At 37.6% G+C, this 27922-nt stretch overlaps 1 protein-coding gene across 1 annotated transcript in view; it reads left to right on the forward strand.

Moving 5' to 3' along the window:
• Window positions 1–5548: 5548 nt before the first annotated feature.
• The window catches only part of LOC101530799 (uncharacterized), a 315911-nt gene continuing 293537 nt past the window's right edge, over window positions 5549–27922 (forward strand). Inside the window, 2 exon segments of the mRNA XM_058659130.1 lie at window positions 5549–5685; window positions 7211–7292. Of these exon segments, the coding sequence (XP_058515113.1) occupies window positions 5656–5685; window positions 7211–7292 (112 nt within the window). The 5' untranslated portion in view covers window positions 5549–5655.

The raw sequence follows: 27922 nt of genomic DNA on the forward strand, positions 1-27922 counted from the left end.
CGATGACCAGTAGATGGATGAAAGCTGTTGCTTAGGGGAGTAGGTTAGATTTGGGAAGCATTTCTCAGAGTACAGTCCTAGTGGTAAGATCACTCACTCAAAAGAGTCAGTGTTGTTTGAATTCCATCCTGAGCGTGACAACCTGCTGCTTTTTCATAGGTGAGTCACTATTTCTTACATATATTTATAGTTTTTATAGTGATCAGAAAATGTGCCTGATTTGTATGGGAGATCAATGAACAAAATAAAAAAAAATTGGAGAGCTTTTCTTGCTGCTGCTTTTTATTAGCTACTATTTTGAAGATGAAAAATAGATACTTTGGGAGTCAAAGTTAAAGGGCACTAATGGCATGTTCTATTAAGTCCTCAAAGGAATATTTATGGCTCTGTAATGTGGAGAATTGTGTTTTCTTGAACAGGCTAAATTCACAGCTAAATGTTTGGGAAATGGGGTTTTTTAAACCTGTTTTTTTTTTTCCTTGCTTATTAAGGTATAATTGACCAATATAAATTGTGTATATTTAAGGTGTACAATGTGATGCTTTGATATACATATGCATTGTTAATGTATCACAGCCAAACTAATTTGCATTTCCATCACCTTACATGGTTACTTTTATTGTAGTCAGAACACTAAAATGTCTCTGAAATGTTTTACTCTGTTAGCAAAATTCAAGCATTCAAGATATTATTAATTGTAGTCAGCATTCTGTATGTTGGGTTAACTAAGAGTTTCTAATGGAGCTTTTCCTGTTTATACAAATCAGAGGTCTGTCTTGTCTGAGATACTTGCGTCCTGCAAAGAAGAAAATGGGAAATACAAACCTAGTATAATTCCACAGTTAAACTGGGCTCATGATTTCAATTGTATTTTAATAAAATTGGAAATATGCAATAGTACTTTTACCTCTGTTGTGTTACATGGTACAATTTTGCTAGAAAGTAAACGAGACCAGAAAGGTTAGGTTGGGAAAGGAAAAAAAAGCAAGATATTCTGTTTTTGAGATAATTATCTTCAATATGGCAAATTCATAATGTATCTGAATAGCTTTGGTAAGCCAAACATTTCTATTCTGATATATGGTATGATTGCTGTTGTGGAGATTTTGTTGGAGATTTGTTGTAAATACCACCTCTAATAAGTTGAAACTCATCGGATGCTATGTACTTGTGATATTTAACAAAATGAGTTATCGACTTTTATTAAGTTTTGGTTAATGCTTGTTATCAAGTCATCAACTTAACTGGCTTTGTTAAGAAAATGTAGCAGTGGCTCTGTACTCATAAGAATTTAGTCTTTTTTTTTTCTCCTGGCATATGACACATTATTAATTAAAGGAAATGAGAACATACATGTTAAGGTCCTATGAAATTTGTGATGTGATATTTATAAACTGTACTACTGTGTTTTTAATGCTTAGCTTTCTTGTGCATACGCACATAAGCATATGTACACCCATACACACACAAACACACACATTTAATTTTAAGGGATTAAAAAAAGGGGGTTTGAGGAATAAATAAACCTTTGCAGGTCTTCTTGATTACCATTCAGTACACAAAGCTACTACTGAATCACAAACATCTTAAGAGGGAGGTTGGCAACAATTATTAACACATTAGCACAGATTAGTTTATCAGCTTAACATGTAGGAAGACGAAGCCCTGGTGAGTAACAACAAATAAAGTATTACTCCCCCGCCTTCCAAAGAGAGTAGCCCATTAATTAAATAATAAAATTAAGATTTCCACGGTGTGAATGTGCCAGCTCTCAAGTAGCTTCTGTGAATACATAGGCTGTTGAACGATGTACTCAAATAACTGAAAGTAAGGTAGTTTTGGCCGCAGGAATCCCAAAATTATGTAAAAAGTAACAGCAACAAATTAAATTTGTGTAGTATATATGCAGAGATCGAGCAAACAGGCAGGAAGCTGCTTTGAAGCAGCTGTTTAAGATGACAAAAGCCTAATTTTGTTAAAATGGATATGTAGCAGCATCTTTTACCTTGCTTGCCAACCGGCTCTAATCATTCCTTGTTGTCTGAAGTGATTCATTATCCGTGCACACATGTAAAACACTGTTTTCTGTGTTGCTTCTGCCTCTTCCCACTCGTCATCACCTGCTTTTCAGTCTCACCAGGAGTGTTTGGGTGTTTTGTTTTGCTTTGTTTTCTTCCCCTACTCCTTCTTATGTCTAGATCCCGAGAGACAGAAATAAACGTATATGGAACTCCTTCACAAAAGTTTCTGCGTTGGCCTGAGCTGCTGCTTGCTTCTGGTATGTATGGGGTTTGGTGAAAGGAGCACTACATTGCGGTACAAACACTAGGGTCTTGTTTTCTAGTACTATAAATACACCAAAGTGTTATCTGAACAGTTTTCTTCTTTCTGGGCTTCAATATTCTCATCTGCAAAAGGGAAAAAAATAGATGAAATTGTTCTTCAATTCCATTTTGACTACATTCAGCATTAATTAATACTCTTTATGGACAGATAATCTCCTTTCAGGCTATGGCTCTCCTGAGGCAACTGTTTTCCAGTGAATCGAGTTAGCTAAATTTTGGTTTACTCCAGATAAACGTGCTCACTTTTATGTGGTACAATGTCTGGTGTACACAACTCTTCTCACTGGTGCAGGAAAAAGTGAGACCTGTGAGCTCCTGGCTCCTGGTTTTGAATCGGCATGGCACCGGCCATTGCGGTCATTTGGGAAGTGAATCATCGGATGGAAGATATTTCTGTCTGTCTCTCCTCCTCTATGTGTATCTGACTCTGCGATAAAAATAAGATAAATCTTAAAAAAAAAAAAAAAAAGATCCTGTGTCTGATGGTTCACTCCCCAAGTGACTGCAATGGCCGGTGCTGCTCTGATCTGAAGCCAGGAGCCAGGAACTTCCTCCAGGCCTCCCAGGCGGGTGCAGGGTCCCAAGGCTTTGGGCCATCCTCGACTGCTTTCCCAGGCCACAAGCAGGGAGCTGGATGGGAAGTGGAGCTGTCAGGATTAGAACCGGCGCCCATATGGGATCCTGGCACATGCAAGGCAAGGATGTAACCACTAGGCTATCGCGCCCGGCCCAGCTTTATTTTTAAATTTCAGAAAATCAGAGAGTCAAAAGATCAAATGTTGTGATGATCATGTGATTCAATTTAAGTATCTTTATCTTCATTGTAAACAATAGGTGCTAGTGTGGGTCCGCTTCGAACCAGTGTTATGCGAATCCACCACATTAACATGGAAGCTACTTGAGCTCATTGTTAGGGGCGGATAGAGGGGGATAACAGTGGCTTTAAAAGAACCAACTTCTAGACTCTCACAGCTCACCGTGAACTTCAAGTTTGGGCCTCAAGCTTACAGTCTATAAAAGTTAGATTAATAAAGGGAGAGAGGGGGAATGTGAATTTCCCACAGTCACAAGAGAAGAGTCTGGCTACACTTCCATATTGGACCTTTTTATTCAGAAATCTGTGATTCCTTGTTGCTTATCCTTTCCCTTTTGTCTTCCCCTCAATTCACTCTGTCTGAGTGTGTGTGTTGGTGGGGGGAAGGGGTGTGTTCAACCATTTCGTGAGAATCCCTACGGCATGCCCACAAATTTTTCATTTCCTCACGGAAAAGGAACATTTTCTTAAACATTTATTTTTATTGGAAACGCAGATTTACTGAAAAAGGGGAGATAGAGGGAAAGATCTTCCATCTGCTGGTTCCCTGCCCCAAAATGCCCAGATCAAATTTTTAAAATAGCTTGGAAGCGCCAGTTCTACTGGCACCGCCCACGCTGCCCCCCTTCTTGCGCCTCGTGCCGGGCTATGACTACGTCACTCGTGGCCCTTGACCCCTTGGCACTTCTCGCGGGGCATCCGGGAGAACGCTGAGAAGGTGCCGTCAGACCGGGACCCGCCCCTCAGGTACCAACGGACCGGGACGCCCCGCGTCGTCCGTCCTGGGGGTGGGGGAACAGGGGCAAGGCCAAGAGGACGTCGCCGGCCGTGGCCCACCATCGGTGAGGCGGTGAGGTGGTGAGGCAGTGAGAGGGTGAGGCGGTGAGAGGGTGAGGCGGTGAGGCCGTGAAGCAGGAATGGGAGGCCAGGAAGCCTTTTGAGTTTTCGGTAGCGTTGGTTTGAAAGGCCCAACCCTCGATGCCATCCAGCCACAGGGAACCTGGGCAGGTCGGGAGCTTCAGGGGATTGCCCAGTCGCCGGGCAGAAAGGGAGGAGGGGTAGCGAGCCTGTGGAATCGCCCTGACTCTCCCGGGAGGACTGGTGAGGGGGCGAGTGTTTGACGAGAAAGCGGGCCAGGGAAAGGGGCGGTGGCGGGGGAGCGGGGGGAGCGGGGGAGCAACGCCGAGGTGTGCGGCTCGGGGAGAAGGAGGGCGACGAGTAAATGGCGGCTTGGCGTCCTAGTTCCAACGGCTCTTCCTGAGGTGAAAGACTGGAGAACCTTGTGTAAGGGGATAGTATGAGGCAGGAGGAGGAAAATGGAGGGAACTGGGCTGGGGAGTGGAGGTGAAGGTAGTTCTAAGGTGACAGAATTTTACTTCTCTTCGAACGCCACCATGCAGCCCTCGGACATGTTTGTGGCGGCCATTGTGACCATTGAGTGATTGGCGTTCTGAGTTGATATCACCTTCTACTTTTTTTTTTTTTTTTGGTAATCCTCTGAGTCTGTGATTCTCTTTTTATGATTCAACAGCATTATTTATATAATGCTCTTAAGAAAATACATATTTGCCAGGTTTAAGTCTGCAGATAGTAGATTTTTTTTCTGGTTTGTTTTAAATTTTAGCAGCGTATCTCTGTGGATGTGGTCAGTGCCGCTTTTGTTGTGTGTTTTGAACTCATTAAGCTTAACTACAATTCTCTAAATTAGAAACTAGCTTTCCGTTTATCTACCTACTCTATAGAATTATGGACTATAGACTCAAGGCTTTATAGGAAGAGAGCAAATAGGAAGGAAACTTTTTCAAAGACTTCAGGCACATTTGGAAGCTGGAGATTTTCCGGCGTTTTGAGTCACTGGCAGATTATTGTTGTTATTAATTGTTTTTTTTATTATGTCAGTGTTTGTTGCTTTCCTTTCCTTGATTTGGCTCTTAAGAGCCAAGGTAAAAATTTGTGGCAAGTGTTTTTATGACATATGGATTTTCAAGAGAACAAAACTGGCCACAATCCTCTTTTCTGAAGTTAAAAAAAAAAAGAAAGCAGTGGAAGGTGGAAAGGATAAGAGATAAGAGAACTAATGTACGTGTGAAATAGCAAAAGGAATAGAGAAAATTGCCCCCATGGCATACCAAAAAAACTTTTTCCTTGAAATGAAAATATTAAAATAATCATAGAAAGCATTACTACATTTTTTTAAAGTAATGAAATTTCCTAGACTTGGCGCAATAGCATTTGTTGAATGTGCTTAAATGCAATGAAATGTTTTGATCTTTATTGTTATGAATTTTGGGTTGAATGCCAGATTTCGATAATTGTTTCTTACTAACTTTATTATTTTTTTCTAGATTAACAGAGAAGACTCCTTAGTCCAGCATTGGAGTCCAGCATCCATCCAAACATCTTTTCTTCAACACCCTCCCTGCCCTTTCTATGTAGCCTCTTACGAGAGGTTTGAAAATTGCTGCTGCTGCTGGGTGGTTCTTTGCTGCTTTTGCCATGCATCCTAAATCATCAGACAAGCTGACAGTAAGCATTGAGATTGTTTCAGATTTTCTGTTCGCCTTGTAAGCCTTCATTTTCAACTTAAGATTGTCCACCAAATAGATGACACTAATAATTTATAGGAAGCCCTAGAAAATGGGTTCTTCAATTGTAGTAATCACTAGCCAAAAGTGGGTATTTATTAAAAATTCAGCTCACTTGAAAATTTGGTTACCGATTTCCACTAGGTCATTTTACCTACTAACAGGTATTTGGCAATTGGCTACAGTGTGAAATAGTACAAATTATGAGTATTTTGACATCACATAAAGTTCTATCTCAGACAGTGCTATTGTACAAAGTTTATCAACTCCTCGATGTTTCAGATTCAAATGCAGTTTTCTTTAGAGGCGAGATAGAGTCAATGTAAAATGCCCTGCATAATTAGTTCAAGCAGTCTTGTGCAAGTCAGGGTCTGAGGGAATTGGACTAGATGAGAAGGTGAGGGTTGGGAGCAAAGTAGCACACTGATTTTAATCCTTTAAGAGCAACACGAATGAGTTAAATTTTTGTAAAACATTTTTAAGTAATATGCTAAAAAAATTAGATAAAAGTTGGCAAATGGAAAGGAAAATAGTTGATTTTGGGAGCATTTGCTCTGTTGCAGTCTTATTTTTAAATTTCTTGTTAATGTCATTTATATATTCCCTAATACAGATTTTAAGAGCTGAGTAATACATGCACGGACACTGCAGGCTGCAACAAGTTGGAGCTTCAAAAACCATCAGGACAAATAATGATTCATATTTTAGTAACGAAAGTTTTATATTTTAGAATATATTTACTGTCTCATTTTTTTTTCTCTGTTTGGGTCTCAACAAGATGCTCCTGACATAGACAAGATGTTCCTAATGTAGATGGAGCAGATTGTATTGTTTTTTCCCTTTAATGTTCCTTTACGTTTAATCTTTCCTTTTTTGGCTTGACTCAGATGCCACCTGCTGCACAAAGTGATCTTTCTTCCTTGCAGTTAAGCATGAACTCCTCAGCATTTTCTTTTTTTAAATTAATTTATGCATTTTATAATACAATTTCAAAGACTCTGAGATTATCTTGAAAATATGATGGTAGATTCTGCCAGTCTCCATACCTACAATGTCAGAACTATGGACTGATAACTTTTCTGAACTGTATTATTGTAATAAAATAGGGGAAATTAGTAGGGGGAGAAGGGAAATCTCAGAGCATTTTCTTTGCATGGAACTTTCCTTAGTTATGGATATAGTTGACGTCTTTTCTATCCTTAGTAGAGTCACAATTCCTGTGGGATGGAAGTTATGTCAGATCTGTGCTTGAATTTTCTATTTTACTAAAGATACTCTCAATAAATATTATTAATTAATAATAAAATATTTCCTTGAAAATTCCCACGCCATTACAACATATGCTAAAATATTCAGTCTTCACGGATAGATGAGAATGGGATCACATGAAGTTCTATTATTTGACACTTAAATACTCAGATTATCTAGGTCTCATATACTAACAGATTTTCTCTGTTCGTTCTTAGATGGAACAATCATTTCAGCTTTTCCACCGAAAACCTCCTACTGTGACATCCTCTCCCAGAGAAGTTCGCTTGTGGATAGAAGGTAAAGTATTCTGTAATATTTGTAGTCTTGTCTCTGCATTTCATATTTCATACCGAGTTTGCAGACAATCCATATGTAAAAGCCTGTTGTTGTATAGCAAGAGATTTTTCAGTATTGAAGATTTCCACATGATTTCTGCAACATTAATGCCAAAACATTATATTTTAATTAACACATTCCATTCAATTAAGTAGTTTCCTTGTATGTATATTGTAATTAACATAATTAATTAAAATAACTTATTTAAGTAGATTTTATAATTTATAACTAAATTTTCATAAACATAAGTAGCATGTTGTGTTTGGACTTAATCTAAATAGAGTTAATATATGGTTATTGGACACAACCAAATATTCTGCAGTAGTTATAGTAGAACATTGAAACCCACTAAAGCATAATTTGCATTCTACTGAAATTCCAGTACCAACTGAGGAGAGTGAACCATATAGAGCATTAGCTGCAATGAAAGGAGAAATTAAGTATAATAAACTTAATTTTTACTGATTAAAGCTTATTATGTTTCATACTGATTTTTAAGAACAAAGACTGTGACTCCCTGTATCATTTACTGTCTCATTAATAGATGCTCATTTAAATAATATGTTTGCTGATTTGATAAAGGAGAATCTGAAGCCTTCTTCATCAGAATTTTTTTGGCAGCATCAAACCAAAACGTGCTTTGGGAAAGATTGAGTGTTCTTCAGGTTTTTTTTTTTTTTTTTAGTATGGAAATTATTTTATAGGTAACAATCAATGTAAAGTTTTGTGTTGTTGCTGTGATTTCTTCACATAACAATATATAACAAAAATAATTTGTCATATTCTCCTATGTGCAGTAAATGGATTAGTCACTGCATCATAGAAATAATACCTTGTTGTTATAGAATGATAATATTTTTAAGTTTTAAATCCGCAGTTAACTTCAATGTAATATTTTCTCACATTAATGTGAAATTATATATACATTTAGCTATTTAGCACATCATTATATACGAGGATTTATTATAAAATGATTAGATTTAAGTTATCTTGTTTAGTTAAATTTGGTCACATGATCATATTTTATAACAATAATTATGAACAAAAGTGTAGAAAGCAGGTCATGAATTGCAGGCATCTGATTTAAATGCTTTTAATTTTTCTGACCATATTTAAGGTTAAGGATGCTTTTCTTCTTTCCTAGAATTTATTTAGTATTTGGTTCACAGTAAGCTATCAAATTACAACAAAATTGGGAAGATTCTGTAATTTGAAGGAAAAGCAGGTTTGAGTTATGCAAGATACTTTACCACAATTAACGTAGAACAAGCCAGAATAGGCTAGCAATATTTAGAATTAAAATGCTTAAAGGTTCATAAGTATCTGTTGTTTTAGCATATCCAGAATATTATCATGTTAAAGCAAGTTAGTCTGGGATTATTACATTTATAGTATTGTCTGCTGAATTTGGGGAGAATTTTGAGATTAATAGTTTTAGAAAAATGCTCTACAATGTGAGACTGCTGTTTATAAAAATCTTGTCATCATTTTTGATTTCCTATATAGTAGAAGACTTTTTATATTTTGCAAGAGAATAGAAACCATGATTTAAAGGTAGAATGGCATGAATCTGTTGAAAGAACATAGGCAGAGTATTTGGAGACCTCAGTTATGGGCTTGATCATTACAGCTAACGCCCATTGCGGCATGAAACAATTCACTTAATCTAAATTTCAGATTCAAGCTTATTTACTTCTCAAATTGTCAATACAGGTGTATATTTCTGAGAACTACATTTTTGTAAACATGTAAAACCACGGCTGGGGAGCAGGCGCAGCATTCAGCGTGGTGAAGTTCCTAATGAAGATGCCCTGGTCCCACATTGCGTTATCTGTTTGATACCTTTCTCTGGCACCCAACACCAGTTTTCTGCTAATGCAAACCCCGGGAGCCAGCAGTGATGCTAAAGTAGCCGGTTTTCTGGTACCTTTGTGTAAGAACTGGGTTGTATTTCTTGCTCCCAGCTTTAGCAGTTCCTAGTCCTGCAAGCATTTGAGGAATTAGCCATAGAGAAGAGGTGTCTCTTTCTTCGCCTTTCAAATAACTGACTAATTAAAAATCAATAATAACGAAAGCACAAAATGAATGCGTGACGCAATCTATTATTATTTTACTTATTTTTATAGCATTGTGAACTAAACTATTATTTTGTTGGCAGTTTAAAGTCTGGTGTGGAAAGTTATCCTATTAGCATCAACATATTATTCTTTATGGACTTTCTTAGGTCTTGCAGATTTGGAAAATTATTAACACTTTGTATACGGATTTTTATTATATAAACCAGTATGTGTCCCTTAGCTGAGAAAACATTAATTAGGGAATATGTTTCATTTCTTTTTTATTTTTTTAAAAAAGATTTCTTTATTTTTATTGGAAAGGACGGTTTACAGAGAGAAGGGGAAACAGAAAGCTCTTCGATCTGCTGGTTCACTCCCCAAATGGCTGCAGTGGCTGGAGCTGAGCTGATATCAAGCTGGCAGCCAGGAATTAGGAGCTTCTTCTGGGTCTTGCATGAAGATGCAGGATCCCATCTTTAGGTCAATACGGGATACTTTTCAGAAATATTTTGGGAGCTTACAAATTTTAAAAATTAGGAATTAGGAATAATGAAAATGGTCACTTAACCTCTACTTAATACATTCATATAGGCCTAAGTATTGTATACCTGAAAATGTTTATGAAAAATCAAATTTAAAAGTACATGGATTTCAATTAAAAAATTGAAATTCTTACATATTTTTCATGACATAATGATCCGGTTTGCATTATACTAATTGTAGTCCATAGCAGTGTATTTTTCAATTCAAAATTGCTAGAGTTGGTTTTTAATGTTTTGACTGCAAAAATGACACATGAGATGACACACATGTTAATTACTTTGACTCAATCACTTCACAATATAAGCATATGCCAAACACGTATCAACAAGAAATAAATTAGTTTGATCATACTGTTAATTAATAAAAATTAAAACAAAAACGTAAATATAAAAATTTAATTAAGAATGGTAAATATTAAAATAGTAAAGTGACCCCATTCAATATATCCTGTTCCTTGAAATAATGTAAGATCTTAGGACACATTAATAAAAAACCACTAGTTCTGAAATTTGATGCATTAAAAGGAGATTGGGACTATTTAAAATGACACATTTAATAATGACTGGGTGTGTTGTCTTCATACATATAAAGAAGGAGTAACAGTACAAACATAGACATGCCCAAAAAGGGGGAAAAAAAGTGTTGCTTAAAGAAAAATATATTTATTTATTTGACAGGCCGAGTTACAAAGAAACAGAGAGATGGAGGAAGGGACAAATCTTGCATTTGCTAGTTCACTCCCCAAATGCTTGTAACTGCCAGAGCTGAGCTGTTTCTAAGTTAGGAGCTTTTTCTTGGTCTCCCGTATGGGTGCACAATAAGTTAGTGTGCAGTACATATATGGGTGCACCTGCCAGATACTTATACTGGGTCTCTCAAAAAGAGTACAGGACCATGTACTTTCAAGTCTCCCCTGTGAATGCAGAGACACAAGGACTTGTGTTATCCTCTACCTGGCTTTCCCAGGTACCTTAGTAGGAACTGGATTGGAGGTGGAGTAGATGGAACTCAAACTGAAACCCGTATGTGATGCTAGAACTACAGGTGATGGTTTTACCTGCTAAGCTATGATGGTTGCCACAAGAATGCCACTTTAATTTTTTGTTGTTATTTTGCTTTCTGTCCACATTCAAGCTTTACGCGTATTTGGTCCCAGTAATGTAATACCAGATTATATCCTCCAGGGCTTTGAAAGCTGTATAAGATGCTATTTAGAGTAGAGCACTGATACGAGTGAGAAGGTGAAGTATAAGGGATGTGAGATTCACATGGAACTTTAAGGTAAAGAAATAGCTGTTGAAAAATGAACTTAGAACAGGATGTTTCTGTATTTAATACTGTCTTCTCTTTAAAGTAGAGACAAATATATTAACATTACTTAATTTCATGCTATGCATATTTAGTTATGTTTGAGCTCTAATATAAACATAGCATAGAACTCATGAAATTTACTTAGAAGATTAAGTAAACATGTCAACTGAAGTTGCAGTTTTTTTCAGGCACATTTATACTGTTCTTATACATACCTCATTTAAATCAGTTTAATATATTTCATTTTTAAGTATAACTTGGCTACAAAATCCTTTATTAAAGAATAAATCTCCCAAAGCCCTCTAATTATGAAAATAATATGCCTATAATCTGATTTATACTTTTGTTAATATTATAGAATTTAAGAAACACTGATGTTTCTGCTGTATGCAAAGGTTAGAATGAAAATTGTTTTAAAAATCTGTGCTTTGAAACAATATTTAGCACCTATTTTTACAAGAAGAAAAAGACACCTTCCCTAGTAAAAGAAGGCCCAAATAAGGACGTTTTCTAAAAATGTTCATGGAAAACCGTGTACTATACCTACAATGCCACAACACACTTAAAATAGCAGAATCTTGGACTTGTAACTTGTTGCTGAAGGACTCTGCTGTTGCAATAATATGGAGAAAATGGTGACAGGGGGAGAATGGGGAGAGAGAAAAGGGAGGTAGGGGGAAATCCTTATACTTACAAAATGATATTATGGAAAATAATGAAACACACACAGAAAACAAAGTATGTATGGCTTTCAACATTTTTCAGTTAGAATAGGCAGTTTTGTTTCCATTTTTCTAATAAACCTTTTCTTTTTTTTTTTTTAAAGATTTTATTCAATTTTATTACAGCCAGATATACACAGAGGAGGAGAGACAGAGAGGAAGATCTTCCGTCCGATGTTTCACTCCCCAAGTGAGCCGCAACGGGCCGATGCGCGCCGATCCGAAGCCGGGAACCTGGAACCTCTTCCAGGTCTCCCACGCGGGTGCAGGGTCCCAATGCATTGGGCCGTCCTCAACTGCTTTCCCAGGCCACAAGCAGGGAGCTGGATGGGAAGTAGAGCTGCCGGGATTAGAACCGGCGCCCATATGGGATCCCGGGGCTTTCAAGACGAGGACTTTAGCCGCTAGGCCACGCCGCCGGGCCCATTCTAATAAACCTTTTCAACTTAGATGTTTTCTCTACAAACCTAGACTCTTCTGTGCCTTTCTCAGAACATTAAAAAATCTGGCTTGTAAGCCATAGCAGCTTCTAAATATGCTTATTAAGGAAGGGCTTTGTGAATATTATTGAACAGTGTCAAGCATATCTACTACCAGAAATCTGTAATGCTTAAGACACAGATAATGGTTAGGGTGAGGCAACAATACACTTAAATGAAGCTTTATCTGATATATTATCTCTGGGAAGAAAAGATAATGTCATCATGATTGAAGTTGTCCCTCCTTGAAGTTATTCCTGACTGCTTAGTACCAATTCCCTCTACTTAGACTGTTCATGTTAACAGTACGGAAGGTGAGTACTCTCATGAAGAGATCAAAGTTTTATCAGTGCTACAGCCTATTCTGAATGAGCATAATCCTTAATATCTATCCTAACACGATTTACATTAAACGGACAAAATTATATATATTAACAATATACAATATAATGATTTAACATATGTGTGAATTCTGAAATGATTACCATGAATTAACACATTAATCACTACATTTATTTGTCATTTGTGGTTATGTGTGTGTGAAAAATTAAAAAATAGAACTACCATGTGATCCATCAAACCCACTTATGTGTATGCATATCCAAGGGAGATAAACATATCAGAAAGATTCCTGAAGCATTATTCATAATAGCCAGGATATGTAAATGAGCTATGTGTTTGTCAGTAGGTTAATGCATAAAGAAAGTGTGATACACACAGGAATGTTATTCAGTCACAAAATAAGGAAATCCTGTCTGTTATGATTATGTGTGTATCTAGAAAATGTCATGCTAAGTGAAATAAACCAGGTACAGAAAGAGAGATACGGCATGAACTCACTTGCAGAATCTAAGAGGAATTGAAATCACACAAGCAAAGCAAAAGAATAGGAGGGGGTGAAGTGAAAAAGGCTGTTCAAAGGGTCCAATTTTTCAGTGATGAGTAAGCTCTGGGAATCTAACATGCGGCATGGTGACTCTAATTAATAATACTGAATTGTTTACTTGGTGCTTATTTAATGGTCTGTTCTTTTTACTAATTTTTAAAATCAACTAATTCTTATATTATTATTCCCATTTTAGATGTAATGACAAAGAGTAAGTGAGGTCAGTTAGCCCAAACTCCGGTCACAGTATGTGGCACAGCTGGGTCAAACTGTTCTTTTGACTTTGTCTGGTGTCCTCACCACAGCATGATTTTAGCTCAATTCTAATATCTCAGCAAATCAATAAAACATAAGGCTGGAGATATCTAATATTAATTGTGTTTCTTTTTTTCCATTATACCATACACTATAATTTAAATGTTAACAGCTCCATTAAAGCTCAAAGAAACTCTTGTTTACTCTCTCCCAGACTTGCTAGAGTAATAATCAATTTAGAAATTTACCTTTGATGTTTGTAGAATGTAGGACAAGTCAGCTGAGCTAATTAGCTTATGCCATATACTCACAAAGTACTTTATGTGAAAATATTGTACTTATAATTGTATTAGCTTATATTTATATAATTTCAGTTCATATTTGTGTTGATTTTGGATGTGTTAAAATTTATGTTAAAATTTTCAGATGAAAATTAATATCCATATTAGGAAGCAGATGACTTTCTCTGGATACTTTTGTTTTCTTTTTACCCCCTTAATTGTTTTGCCATATACACTTCTGCTTTCTCAATTCTTACTCTCATATTAGCTAGAATTAGTATAGTTTAATCCCAAGTCAGAATGCCTGATTTGAGTTCCAGCTTCCTGCTAATGCACATCCTAAGAGGAAGCATTCAGGCTTTTGAAGAGTGAATCATTTGATAAGATTGTCTCTCTCTTCTCTGTCTCTTTCATTCTGTTGCTTTGCCCTTCAAATAAAGCAAAATGAATGAGTAAGCATTTAAATAATAGATAATTGTTTTACAAAGTTTATAAAGCATATATACCTAATGTATTTTCCTTCTGCAAGGAAGAATATTGTGAGATATAATTATGATGATGCAACATTTTATAATGAAGTTCAGTGTATACAAGCAAAATGTAAGAATAAGATTATTTTTCCAGATACAGCCCTTTTATTTAAGTAGATAGCACTGTATTTTTATTTGAAGTGTTATTGCTTGATTGCTTAACAGTAAAATAAAGCCAGTCTTAAATGTTTGGCAACTTACGGACAGCCTAAACCAGACATGCCACAGTAAATTATTATTTTTTTAAAGATTTATTTATTTTATTACAAAGTCAGATATACAGAGAGGAGGAGAGACAGAGAGGAAGATCTTCCGTCCGATGATTCACTCCCCAAGTGAGCCGCAACGGGCTGGTGCGCGCCGAACCAAAGCTGGGAACCAGGAACCTCTTCCAGGTCTCCCACTTGGGTGCAGTGTCCCAGTGCATTGGGCCGTCCTCCACTGCTTTCCCAGGCCACAAGCAGGGAGCTGGATGGAAAGTGGAGCTGCCGGGATTAGAACCAGCGCCCATATGGGATCCCGGGCCGTTCAAGGCAAGGACTTCAGCCGCTAGGCCACGCCGCAGGGCCCCACAGTAAATTATTTTCAGATTATATATTGAATGCTATAACTAGATATACTGATAAAACTGTTTTATTTAATAGAATATGTAATAGTTGTCAGTTAATAATGAGACTGTGCAGAAGAGGATTTATTTTTTAATCGATAAGCTCAGTTTACAGAGAGGAGAGATACAGAGAGAAGTAATAAAGTTATATAAATTATTTCATTTATTTCTGATAGTTATAGCTTTATTTTCCTGTGAGCCTGTTTAGAAGCTTGTAATTTTATTGACTCTGGTCAAAAATATTGGTTTACTTTATAGTTTTCTTTATTATTATTATTTTTAAATTTATCATGGTATGGCTCCATAGGCACAGGGAATCCCCTGTGCTTTTGGTTTTCTTCATTTCCATATTTGTAACTAGTTTCCTAACACTATTTTTTGCTTATTTTGAACTCAGTTTGCTCCCGCTTTTCAGGTTTTCTAAGGTGAAAAATGAAATGATTGATTTTAGGTGTTTTTCTTTCTAATAATGTATATTTAATGCTACATGTTTTCTATTGGGCCCTACTTTCACCACGTCCTTAGAATTTGACAGTTTCATTATAATTACTCTTTAGCTCAAAAGATTTTTATTCTTTGGCATTTCTTTGACCTCTGTGTTATTTGAAAGTATATGGTTTAGCCTCCAAATATTTTCTATCTTTTTTTTCCATTTTTGATTTTTTATTTAGTCCCATTGTAGTTTGGCTACAGTTATTTTATGACTTTAGTTTTTTTTTAATTAGTTAATGTGTGTGTTATGTCCCCAGATGTGCCATATCCTAGCAAATATTTCCTGTGAGCTTGAGAAGAATGGATACTCTTTTCTTGGTCAACCTTGTCTATGGATGTTAACTAAAGATATTGGATTTATTTACCATATTTTTAAAGATTTATTTATTTGTATTGGAAAGGCAGATATACAGAAAGAAGGAGCGACAGAGAGAAAGATGTTCTGTCCACAGGTTCATCCTCTAAATAGCTGCAACAGAAAGAGCTGAGCTGATCTGAAGCCAGGAGCCAGGAGCTTCTTCTGGATCTTCTGCAAGATCCCAAGGCTTTGGGCCGTCCTCTTCTGCTTTCCCAGGCCACAAGCAGGGAGCTGGATGGGAAGCAGGGTCACCGGGACACGAACCGGCACCCATACGGGATCCCCGTGCATCCAAGGCGAGGACTTTAGCCACTTGGTTTTCTGTGTGATCTATTCATTTTTGATACAGGATACATTTTTGTTGACATTTCAGCCCATTAAAGATTCTCTTACGTCCTGTTATCTATCATGTTTTGTATCACATATTTTTCTGCCCTATTTTAAACACATGCATATTAAGAATTGCTATGTCTTCGTGCATAATTGATCCATTTATCATTGATTTATTATGTCTGATAATTTTTCCTGATCTAAAGAGCTTCATAGGAAATTAATATAGCTAAGTACATATTATTTTGATTGTTGTAGCATAGTATATCTTTATGCATCTTCTTAATCTATGTGTCCTTATATTTATAATTGTTTTTTTTTTTTTTTGGATATCTGTTTAGCTTAGCTAGGAGTGAAGACGCTGGTTTAGACATTTGTGTTCTATATCGGAATACCTGGAATAAATTTCTAGTTCTGATTACTCATTTCAGGTTCCTGCTAATACAGAGACAAGAGAGACAACTTAAGTGATCAACTTCCTGTCAATAATGCGGAGGTCTTGGATTGAATTTCTGGCTCCTGGCTTTGGCCCCAGCCTAGTGTTAGGCACTTAATATGTGAGGAATAAACCAGCAGCTTGGAGCACTCTCTGTCTATTCCTATGAATTAGTTTTTTTTTTTAAGATTTATTTATGTTTATTGGAAAGGTAGATATACAGAGAGGAGGAGAGACAGAGAGGAAGATCTTCCGTCCGATGGTTCACTCCTTAAGTGGCTGCAACGGCTGGAGCTGAGCTGATCCGGAGCCAGGAGACAGGTCTCCCATGCGGGTGTAGGGTCCCCAGGCTTTGGGCCGTCCCTGACTGCTGTCTCAGGCCACAAGCAGGGAGCTGGATGGGAAGCCGGGTCACTGAGATTAGAACCGGCACCCATATGGGATCTTGGTGCGTTCAATGCGAGGACTTTAGCGGCTATGCTATCGCTCCAGGCCCATGAATTAGTTTTTTAGAAAGAGACTTCTTTTTTATTTGAAAAAGTGATGGAAGCAGAAAGACAGAAAGAGCGATCTTTTACCTGCTGACTTTCTCCCCACATGGCTACAATGGTTAGGGTGGGACCATAATACAGCCACGAGTCAAGAACACCATCTGAGGTTTTGATATGGATGGCGGGAGCCCAAGTGTTTAGAGCCATCTTGTACTGTCTTCCCAGACGCAGTAGCAAATCAGTTGGGCCTTGACCCAGTACCCTGATACAGGATACTGGCACTGCAAGTGTATTTTAACCCAATGAGCCCAATGCGTGTTGCCCCATCTATCTAAATTTTTTTAATCTCTGTATGACTTTCATATGTATATATATGTATTTTTTAAAAGATTTATTTTTTATTGGAAAGGCAGTTATACAGAGAGGAGGATCTTCCCTCCGATGGTTCACTCCCCAAGCGGCCGCAATGGCTGGAGCTGAGCTGTTCTGAAACCAGGAGCCAGGAGCTCTTCCAGGTCTCCCACGTGGGTGCAGGGGCCCAAGGCTTTGGGCCATCCTCGACTGCTTTCCCAGGCCACAAGCAGGGAGCTGGATGAGAAGCAGGGTCACTGGGACACGAACCAACACCCATATGGGAACCTGGCGCATGCAGTGCAAGGACTTTAGCGGCTACAATATTGCGCCGGGCAACAACTTGAGTCTTATTTTTTGAGCCACTTTGAGAATCTGTATATTTTATTTACATATATTTATATGTATTTAGTTTTATTTACATATGGAGCCATCACTGGTTCAGTTGTGCTGATATCTACCTTATTTTTTTTTTAAAGATTTATTTATTTTGTTACAAAGTCAGATATACAGAGAGGAAGAGAGACAGAGAGGAAGATCTTCCGTCTGATGATTCACTCCCCAAGTGAGCCGCAACGGGCTGGTGCTGCGCCAATCCGAAGCCGGGAACCAGGAACTTCTTTCCGGGTCTCCCACTCCGGTGCAGGGTCCCAAGGCATTGGGCCATCCTTGACTGCTTTTCCAGGCCACAAGCAGGGAGCTGGATGGGAAGTGGAGCTGCCGGGATTAGAACCGGCGCCCATATGGGATCCCGGCGCATTCAAGGCGAGGACCTTAGCTACTAGGCCACGCCGCAGGGCCCTATCTACCTTATTTTTAACTCTGCTGTCTCCCCCCCCCCCCAATTTCCAATGTTTATATTATTTTGTGGTTTTAATTGAAGCTTTTATAAGCTTTAATTTTCATTTTAGCCTATTCATAACACTACTTTTTATTTCTGTGCTTTTTATAATGTTTATTATAGTGATTACTACAGGTTATTTGGCATATGAATTTAGAAATAATTGAGCCTAATTTCAGGAGTTCTAATCTTTCTTCACAGGTGATTGGAATAGCTTATGAAAACACAATATTCCTAATGATTCTCATGTAACCCTGATGTCATTGCTGTCTTTCATTTCTATTACATATAAGTATATCTATTTAGTACATCTTTGCTGTGATTATTTTTAGCAAAATATCATCTCTGTGATCAATTAAGATTAAGAAAAAATTTACTATCACTTTTTTCCTTCTCCAATGCTTTTACTTTTTATAGATTAACATTTATGATCTGTATGATGTTCCTTTTTCTGAAGAACATCCTATTTGTTTAAACAGAGATATACTATCAATTAGGATTGAGTTTTTATTTCCCTTTTTTTTTGCAAGATGATTTTACAGGATAAAAAGTCCTTCAGGTTTATGCTATTATTTTGCCTAAAATCTTTAAATATCTAACTTCACTCTCATTCTGCTTGCATCATTTCTGAAGAGAAAACAGATGTAATTTCTGTTTTCTTTTACATGGATTAATTGTTATCTTTTCTTTTGGCATCTCTAAAGATTTTTCTATCTCCTTTAGTTTTCTGAAGTTTATGCTACACCCAGGTTTACTTTGATTTTCATTTAGGCATTTGTCCTGATGATTATTTCTGAGCTTTTAAAAATGTTTAGTGTCCAGCATTAATGTGGAAAATTTTTCAATAATTGCTGCTTTCCTTGTGCTTTTGTTTCACTTTCTTATATTTCCACTATGAAAAAGTTGTACCTTTTATAATTACCCCATTGTTCTTGGAATTTCATTATGTTTTTAAAGTACATATGTATTTGATTTTATTTAGTTTTGGAAGTCTGTATTTACATAACCCCAGGATTACAAATTCTTTCCTCAGCCTTTTTGTCTACTAATGAATCCATCAAATTCATTCTTCATTTGTAACAGTGTTTTATACCTGTAAAATTTGATTCTTTATACATTTATATCTATTCAGTTTCCTGACTCATCTGTTCTTACGTGTTGTTTACTTTTTCCATTAGAATATTTAGAATAATGACCCCAGTTGTTGTGAACTTATAGAATGATAACTCCAACATTATAACATAATCTGAATCTAGGTTCTGATACTTGCTCTGCCTCTTCCAATTGTGTTAATTTTCCTTTTTTAGTTTGTTCTGTAATTTTTTTTTTTTGGAGAAGTGAATATGATGTTCTTGGCAAATGGATCTCTTGCAGAAATGTGGGAGGGAGGTTGGAATGAAGGGGCTGCATTATAGACCTATGATTATATTTTGATGAGCCTTTGCTCATATACTGTGACCTTTACACCTCTTTTTGGCTTTTAATTCTTTTACCTGAGGGCAGTATGAGTATAAGGGGCTGAAGTTCAGTGTTTCTCTTCCCCCACCTTGAATGCTGCACTTGGATATTTCCATTACTTTTTCAAAAGATCTCTTAATTTATTTGAAAAGCAAACTGAAAGAAAGGGAAGGAGGGGGAGAGAGTGGGAGAAAGCGATCTTCTATCTGATGGCTAATCCTCAAATGGCCACAATAGCTGGGGCAGGGGCAGGCTGAAACCAGGAGCTTGAAGCTTCTGCCGGGTCTCCCACATGGATGCAGGCATCCAAGCACTTGTGCCATCTTCCACCGCTTTCCCAGGTGTCTTAGCATGGATCTGGTTCAAAAGTGGAGCATCTGGGAATCAGACGGACACCCATGTGGGATGGTGGGACTACAGGCAATGGATAAACATGCTATGCCACAGCACTCTAGTAGCCAAGAGGCTTAAGTCCTCACCTGGCAAATACTGGGATCCCACATGGGCTGCAGTTTTTGTCCTGGTTGCTTAACTTCCCATCTGCCTCCGTGCTTGTGACCCGAGAAAGTGGTAAAAGAAGGCCCAAAGCCTTGGAACCCTGCACTCACATGGGAGACCCAGAAGAAGCTCTTGGATTTGGATTGTTTCAGCTCTGGCTGTTGCGGCCACTTGAAGTATAAGTCAGTGGATAGAAGATCTTTCTGTTCTTCTCTCTGTAAATCAGCCTTTCCAATAAAAAGTAAATAAAAATTACAAAAAAAAAAAAAAACTCCATTAGGTTGGCATCTTAGTCTGTTCTCCGCTTGCTACTGTACCAGAGTATTTGCAACTGTTTAATTTATAAGCAATAGAAGTTCATATGGTTCAGAATTCTGGGGGCGAGAGTCCAAGAATATTATACTATTATCTTTTACCATCCTTTGGTCTGTGTCATCCCGTGATAGATGACAGAATGGCAAAGGAGCAGATGTGACTGAGAGAGAAAGGATGCCAAATGGATCCCTTTATCAGAATCAAACTCCACCAGTAACTCAGCCACTCCCACAACAGCGTTAATCCATTCATCAGGGCACACACTCTTGACTTATTTGTTAAAGGTACCATCTCTTAATGCTATCTCTGCGGTAATTAAACACCAACAGGGATTTCTGAGGGGAGGCAGTATCCAAACCACCACAGTTAGACTATAGTGAAGTCGTGTTTTTTTGTTGTTGTTGTTGTTTTTCCTTTGGTGAGGGCAGTATTTGCTAAAAATAGAATGAGCTGTGTTTTGTTGTTTTTTTTTCTTTCATATGATCTGATGTATGCTTCCTCTTTCTCCTGTGGAGAAATGAGAGCATTTTTCTTTCGTGTTATTTGTGGGAGTCTGGTATAGAGCTCCTGAAGATAAGAATTACAGACATTTTGTAGGCTCCCTTTGGATGTAGCTTTCCTTACACTGATTCCTACTAAAGCTTTGTTTATGGATTTTTGCTGTAGTAAGTAGTGATTCTCTGAGTTTTAATGTTGGGGGCAGTGTTGTGCCATGTGACCTCATTTATGTGATTAACTAAGAACAGCTATTTCTTTTTTCAGTTTTTTTTTTCAATTTTTTACTTTTTTGTTAGGTTGGAGTGGCAACTTGCAAATTAAACACACACAGAGGATAGGGACCTGGACATCTTCATATATCTGGGTTTTTACATTTAATGCAACAATAGTATGCCGAATACGTTTAGTGCAATTTTATTTTTATTTTATTTAAGGTTTATTAACTTTTATTGGAAAAACAGATCAGATTTTTTTCTATTTTCTTTTTTTTATTATTAATTATTTTGCATTATGTGACAGTTTCATAGGCTCTGGGAATCCCCCCACCCCTCCCCACGCCCATCCCCCCTGGTGCATTCCTCCACCTTGATGCAGTATTACAGTTCAAATTCAATCAAGATTCTTTCCTTGCAAACGTATACCAAGCATAGAGTCCAGCATCTTATTGTCCAGATGGGTTGAACAGTTTCTTGGGGAGACCATCTCTGGTCCGAAGTTAGAGCTGGTAGAATATCATCCCAGTCAATTAAGAGTCCCAATATAACATCAACAGCAATTTGCAACATTATGGAATTGACATGGTTTTGAGTAACCAGTATGTTAAAAAAAAAAAAAAGAAGCAAGTCCTAACCACAACCTATGATTTGCTCATTGACATTTCAATTTTAGTTTATATTCAGGACCGGCTGCTATATACCTTAAATTGGCTATAAGGTACCATTCAGCTGTCTCGTGTCTATTTCATTTTAGTATTTAGCCATTTGTTGTGTTGAAGTATAATTTTGCTGATCTTGGCAGATTTTAGGATAATCTAGACTGGCTTGTAACTCTAACAAGATATTTGTCGACATTTAATGTGCAGAACACATTTTTTGGGGGTGGTGTGCAGGAAAATCCTCAACACCATGGTGAGGAGTAACTAATCTTTGTGTCCCACCCAGCAAGGCATGAGCCAATCCATGCCAGCTCTTTCCTGTCAGATTTCAAACTCTACTTTCTGTTGTTTGTCTATTTATTTTAGGTTTTTTTTAGTTTGTATGATTGTTTGTTTGCTGTGAGGGGTTTTCGAAGCAGTCCAGATGGTCATTGCGAGGGAGGGTGGGGGTCTAGAGGTGGAGCCAGGCTCGGACCAGAGAAAGCTCTCCTCCCTGGTCCCGAAGGACATTTATTGTTCTTCTGTTTCTGCGGACCGCTCAGGGCTTCTGGTTGTCTAGGAAAAACAGATCAGATTTACAGAGAGAAAGAGAGAAAGAAAGAGTTTCCATCTGCTGATTCACTCCCCGAGTGGTCACAAAGGCTGGAGCTGAGCCTATCCAAAACCACCAGCCAGGAGCTTGTTCCAGGTCTTACATTCAGGTGCATTTTCCCAAGGCTTTGGGCCATCCTCTACCGCTTTCCAGGCAATAAGCAGGGAACTAGATGACAAATGGAGCAGCTGGAACACGAACTGGCACCCATATGGGATTCTGGTGCTTGTCAGTTGAGGATTTAGCCATTGAACCATTGTGTCAGGCTCTTAATGCAATTTTAAGTAGTCAAGTGCTGTCACACATGAACAGAACTGATACTATAATTCCTTTTGGGATGCTGGATAGCTTGTGGTCACATTCCTTTTTTCTTATAATCAGATGAAATGTTTGAATATGAAATACAAGACTCAGATAGTTTTTTTGTTGCCTGAAATTGGAAGGAATAGCATTTATTCTTATTCTCTGAGAAGGACAACATCTAGCACTAAATCCTAAGATGTTTGAAAATCATTTTTTTATTTCCCAGGTGATTTTGTGCAGGTGAGACATGTTTATGATTCTGATACTTCTATTTTATCTGAGTGATTATACTCTGAGTTAGTATACAGAGCACAGCAAATTGATAAAAATCCACATATGTCTAAATCATGAATGCCACCTCTGAATCATGCCACCACTAAACCATGATTTTCAGCAAAGCATCAAGGAAGGTTTATATCTGTTATGAGTGACATACATGAATATTCTACAGAATAAGCTGTAGAAAGAATGATTTCAGTACCTAAAGGAATCTTTCAGCAGAGAGAACAAATATTCATCCTTAGTAGATGATAAATATACATGCAAAATTAAGAGATAATTCAGAATTATTGCTCTCATTTTGGAATAAATATAGCTTTAGGTCAAAAGGTTTTACTTATTGTGTAATTCTTTCATCTCAGATAAGCTTGAGGGATAGTGGGAGGAAGGTGGCCAAGACCTGGATAGGAAAAGGCTGCTGGCATTAGTTGAGTACTTCAGTATTCTTGTCAAAAAGCTGCTGCAAACCTTTTGAATCTTTTTGCTTTTATACGATCTCTACCTGTTTTATGACTGTTTAGCATTAGCTGTGATTCCACCCAATGTATTAAACTGTTGATACTAGTCCTTTGGCAGTCTTTTTTATTTGGTAACTTTCATACCAGGGGAAAATAGCATGTTAGATATTAAATATTCTGGAAGAGACAGAAATAAACAGAAGATTCAGTTTTTTCCTGGTGGCATATCAGAGTAGACTTAAGCTACATATGAAAATTTGACTACTGATATTTCTAAGCAGGACCCCACCAAACACTCTGCAGCTATATGGCTGACAGTCCAGTAGCACAATAGAACACTAACTTGAATTCAGTGGAAGTGATGCTTGTCAAAATATATTGCCTTTCAAGTTATGTTTTTTTTTAAGATTTATTTATTACAAAGTCAAATATACAGAGAGGAGGAGAGACAGAGAGAAAGATCTTCCCTCTGATGATTCACTCCCCAAGCGGCATCAACAGCTGGAGCGGAGCCAATCTGAAGCCAGGAGCCAGGAACTTCTTCCAGGTCTCCCAGGCGGGTGCAGAGTCTCAAGGCTTTGGGCCATCCTCGACTGCTTTCCCAGGCCACAAGCAGGGAGCTGGATGGGAAGTGGAGCTGCCGGGATTAGAACCGGCACCCATATGGGATCCCGGGGCTTTCAAGACGAGGACTTTAGCCGCCGGGCCCCCGGGTATTTCATTATAATAATGAAAGCTAATACAAAGCATATGCAGGGATAGTCAGCTTTGGTAAACTGAACTACAAAACTATAAATGATGTACCCTGTCATAATATTTTCTTTCTCATTTTCTTAATTATGCACTCTATTATCTGCATATTCAATACACTGATATTTATCAAATATATGTGTCCTGTCAGAATTTAGTCCAAATTAATTATCCTGAAAGGATTATTTTTAGAAAGCACTGCTTCCAGATGAACTTTGGATGTATGATGGAGCCTACATGAATCCGAATTACAAATATCTTCAATACCAAAAGTAACTTGAGGGCCTGGCGGCATGGCCTAGCGGCTAAAGTCCTCCTCTGGAACGCATCAGGATCCCATATGGGCGCCCGTTCTAATCCCGTCTGCTCCACTTCCCATCCAGTTCCCTGCTTGTGGCCTGGGAAAGCAGTCGAGGACGGCCCAAAGCTTTGGGACCCTGCACCCGCGTGGGAGACCCGGAAGAGGTTCCAGGTTCCCGGCTTCGGATCAGCGCGCACCAGCCCGTTGCGGCTCACTTGGGGAGTGAATCATCGCACGGAAGATCTTCCTCTCTGTCTCCCCTCCTCCTCTGTGTATATCTGGCTGTAATAAAATGAATAAATCTTTAAAAAAAAAGAAAAATAAAAAAAGAAAGAAAAAAAACTAAAAAAAAAAAAAAAGAAAAGAAAATACCCGGGATAGGCTATTTTATAAAGGGGTTTAGTTTCATTATAGGTAAGAATTTTAGGGGCCTCATCTTGTGATAAAGTTGTTGCAACGAGATTCCAGAGGTGGTATAGAGCATCACATAATAACAAGCAGGTATATTATATCTATATGTGTGTACCTCTCCTCGTTTTATAAAGCCACCAGGATTAAATCAGGAACTCCACTCCAATGACTTTAATCATAGTTATTTCCAAAAAGCCTAGCCTTTAAACAACATAATTGAGTTTTGACCATCTTAGCATTTCACAGTGTGGATTAACTTTCTATACATGGAGTCTTGGAAACAAATACAAGTCATGCTCTAAACAGTTTCATATGCATAACAAATACTTTTTTTCCATTTACAATACTGAATGATCAATGTGCACTTTTTAGGACTTTAGGCATTGTATTGATGTGTAATGATAAGCATGTGATTTGGTATTACCAGTGACTGTAAAGAAGTAAAGGTTATTTTTTTTTGAGTTGGGTGAAGTGTATAGAGAGATGTTTTACATTAACTCTCTCATGAAATAGGTACCAAGTCCCTTTTGGGAATTGTATGTACAAAATAGATATATTGTTACAATCCATTATATGCTAATTAAATCATTAAATACACATTTCTCTAGCATGAACTATATACAAAGCATGATGCTTGACACTAAGGGAAATTCAAGGATGCCTGAGGCAACATGCACCCTTGTTTTGTCCACCTCATTTTAAATCTGGCAATTCAAATGAGGAAGAGTTTTCTTAGAGCAGTACTGTTTTAAATATTCAAACATCAATAAGATGTTTTAGTTTATGGGCTAACAGTCATCTTTCATTTCTTGGTTAAATATTGAACATTTTGTATCAAGTATGTTATTTAGAAAATGGAGAAACTGGCACTAAAATTAGAGATAATACTTCTGGAGCCAACTAACTGCTCTTGGTGATGACTGTAACAACACCTAGGCATTAGTTCTAGCTCACTATAGCATGTGATGGACTAGGAGACTGATAGGACAATTAAATAACAAAGAAGTCACCTTACAAAGATTTCAGACGAGCTTTTATTTGGCCATCCGTCTAAGTCACCGTTTATACAAAGACACAGTATTCGTATTCATGTTTTATTTTTCATTGTTCTAACCTGTACTGTACTTTGTAATGAGAGGTTTCTTATACGCTGTTCATTTCATTCTTGTTTCTAAATGATCATATAGTACAGGAGAAATTTATGTCCTTCACAGTTTGGTTGTAATAACAGCTTACAAGAGGATGGGAAAAGTACATAGAGATGGTTTGGGTTAATATTCAGCTGTATTTACCTTCTACATTGAATGTGCTAGGTGATAATCAGCAAAGACTTTTGTATATGTAGGTAATAAACTAGAAAGACTTTTGCAGTTAGTCAAGCTGGAATGCTCAGCTGCTAAAAACAAGAAAAAGATAAATTGGAAAGCAATGATAAAAATCATTCTCATACATTACATTGCAGTCTATGAAATAAGGGTTTGTAGAAATGCAGCAAAGACTAAACTTTACAAAATATTTTAAAATTTTTATTTACTTATTTGGGATGCAAGGAGAGAGAGAGAAAGAGAGAAGGGGAGGGATAGAGGTAAAGCGAGGCAAATGAGAGAGAAAAAGAGAGAGATCCCTTGTCTGCTAGTTCATTCCTGATATACACACAATAGCCAGAGTTGGGCCAGGTGAAAGTGAAAAAGGTTCAAACTCAGTGTTTCCTGGTAAGTACCAGGAACCTAAGTACTTGAACCATCTTTTGCTGACTCGCAGGGTATTTATTAGCAAGAAACTGGAATCAGAAATAAACTGGGACTAAAACCAGGACACTTTGAGTTGGGATGCAGATATTCCAGGTGGAGTACTGACTGGTACATCAATGCCTGACCCCATCCTTCATTCCTTTAGTGATTATCTGAAAATTTAACTTCAGTACTTAATTTTACAAAGTGTAAAATTGAACAATTAAGCTATTTTCCATACAAATTGGAATTTCAAAACACTTTCTACCTTCAGTCAGACTCTGTATAATTTATGTGCTACATTTTTTCAAGTATTTTAGTTTGCTATTTTTTCCTTTGCATTTAATTTAAAAATTTACATAAAAGCAGTAGATTGCACATTGTTCATGATACAGATGTAGGAACATAGGGTTTGCTCCCTGTCACCTCCACTTCCTCCTCCCTCCCTTTGTCCCCTTTACCACTTTTTTGGCCTAATTATCACAATTGTATATTTATTTGCTTCACAGTTAACAAGCTTAACTTTCCCATAGAACTCCACAAACTAGAAATTCTCTTTGATCCATTTCTCAAATCACCTGCAATTTCATAATCAAATGTTCGACATGACATTTTTATTTAAATCTGACTAGAGTTCAGAAATTGCTATTACTTCTAGGTGAAGTCCACAGGTAAGTCTATAAATGAGAATAATTCCTGTAATGTGAACTTCTTTTAAAAGATTTTTTTAATGGAAAAGTCAGATTTACAAAGAGGAAACAGAAAAATCTTCCATCTTCTGGGTCACTCCCCAAGTGGCTGCAGTGGCTGGAGCTGAACTGATTTGAAGCCTGGAGCCAGGAGCTTCTTCCAGGTCTCCCATGCAGGTGCAGGGTCCCAAGGCTTTGGGCCGTCCTCGACTGCTTTAGCAGTCACAAACGGAGCTGGAAGGGAAGTGGAGCAACTGGGACACAAACCTGTGCCCATGTGGGATCCCAGCACGTGCCAGGCGAGGACTTTAGCCACTTGGCCACTGCGACAGGCCCAATGTGAATTTTTGTTGTTGTTGCAAATGCAAGGTGATTATCCTATCCCTCTTCTGCCTCTAACATGAATTTCTGACATATGGTCTTGCTGGATCTCCTGAACTTCCAATGGATTCCCAGTTACAAGGT

Source organism: Ochotona princeps, chromosome X (genome assembly GCF_030435755.1).
Source record: "Ochotona princeps isolate mOchPri1 chromosome X, mOchPri1.hap1, whole genome shotgun sequence".
Taxonomy (NCBI): Eukaryota; Metazoa; Chordata; class Mammalia; order Lagomorpha; family Ochotonidae; genus Ochotona; species Ochotona princeps.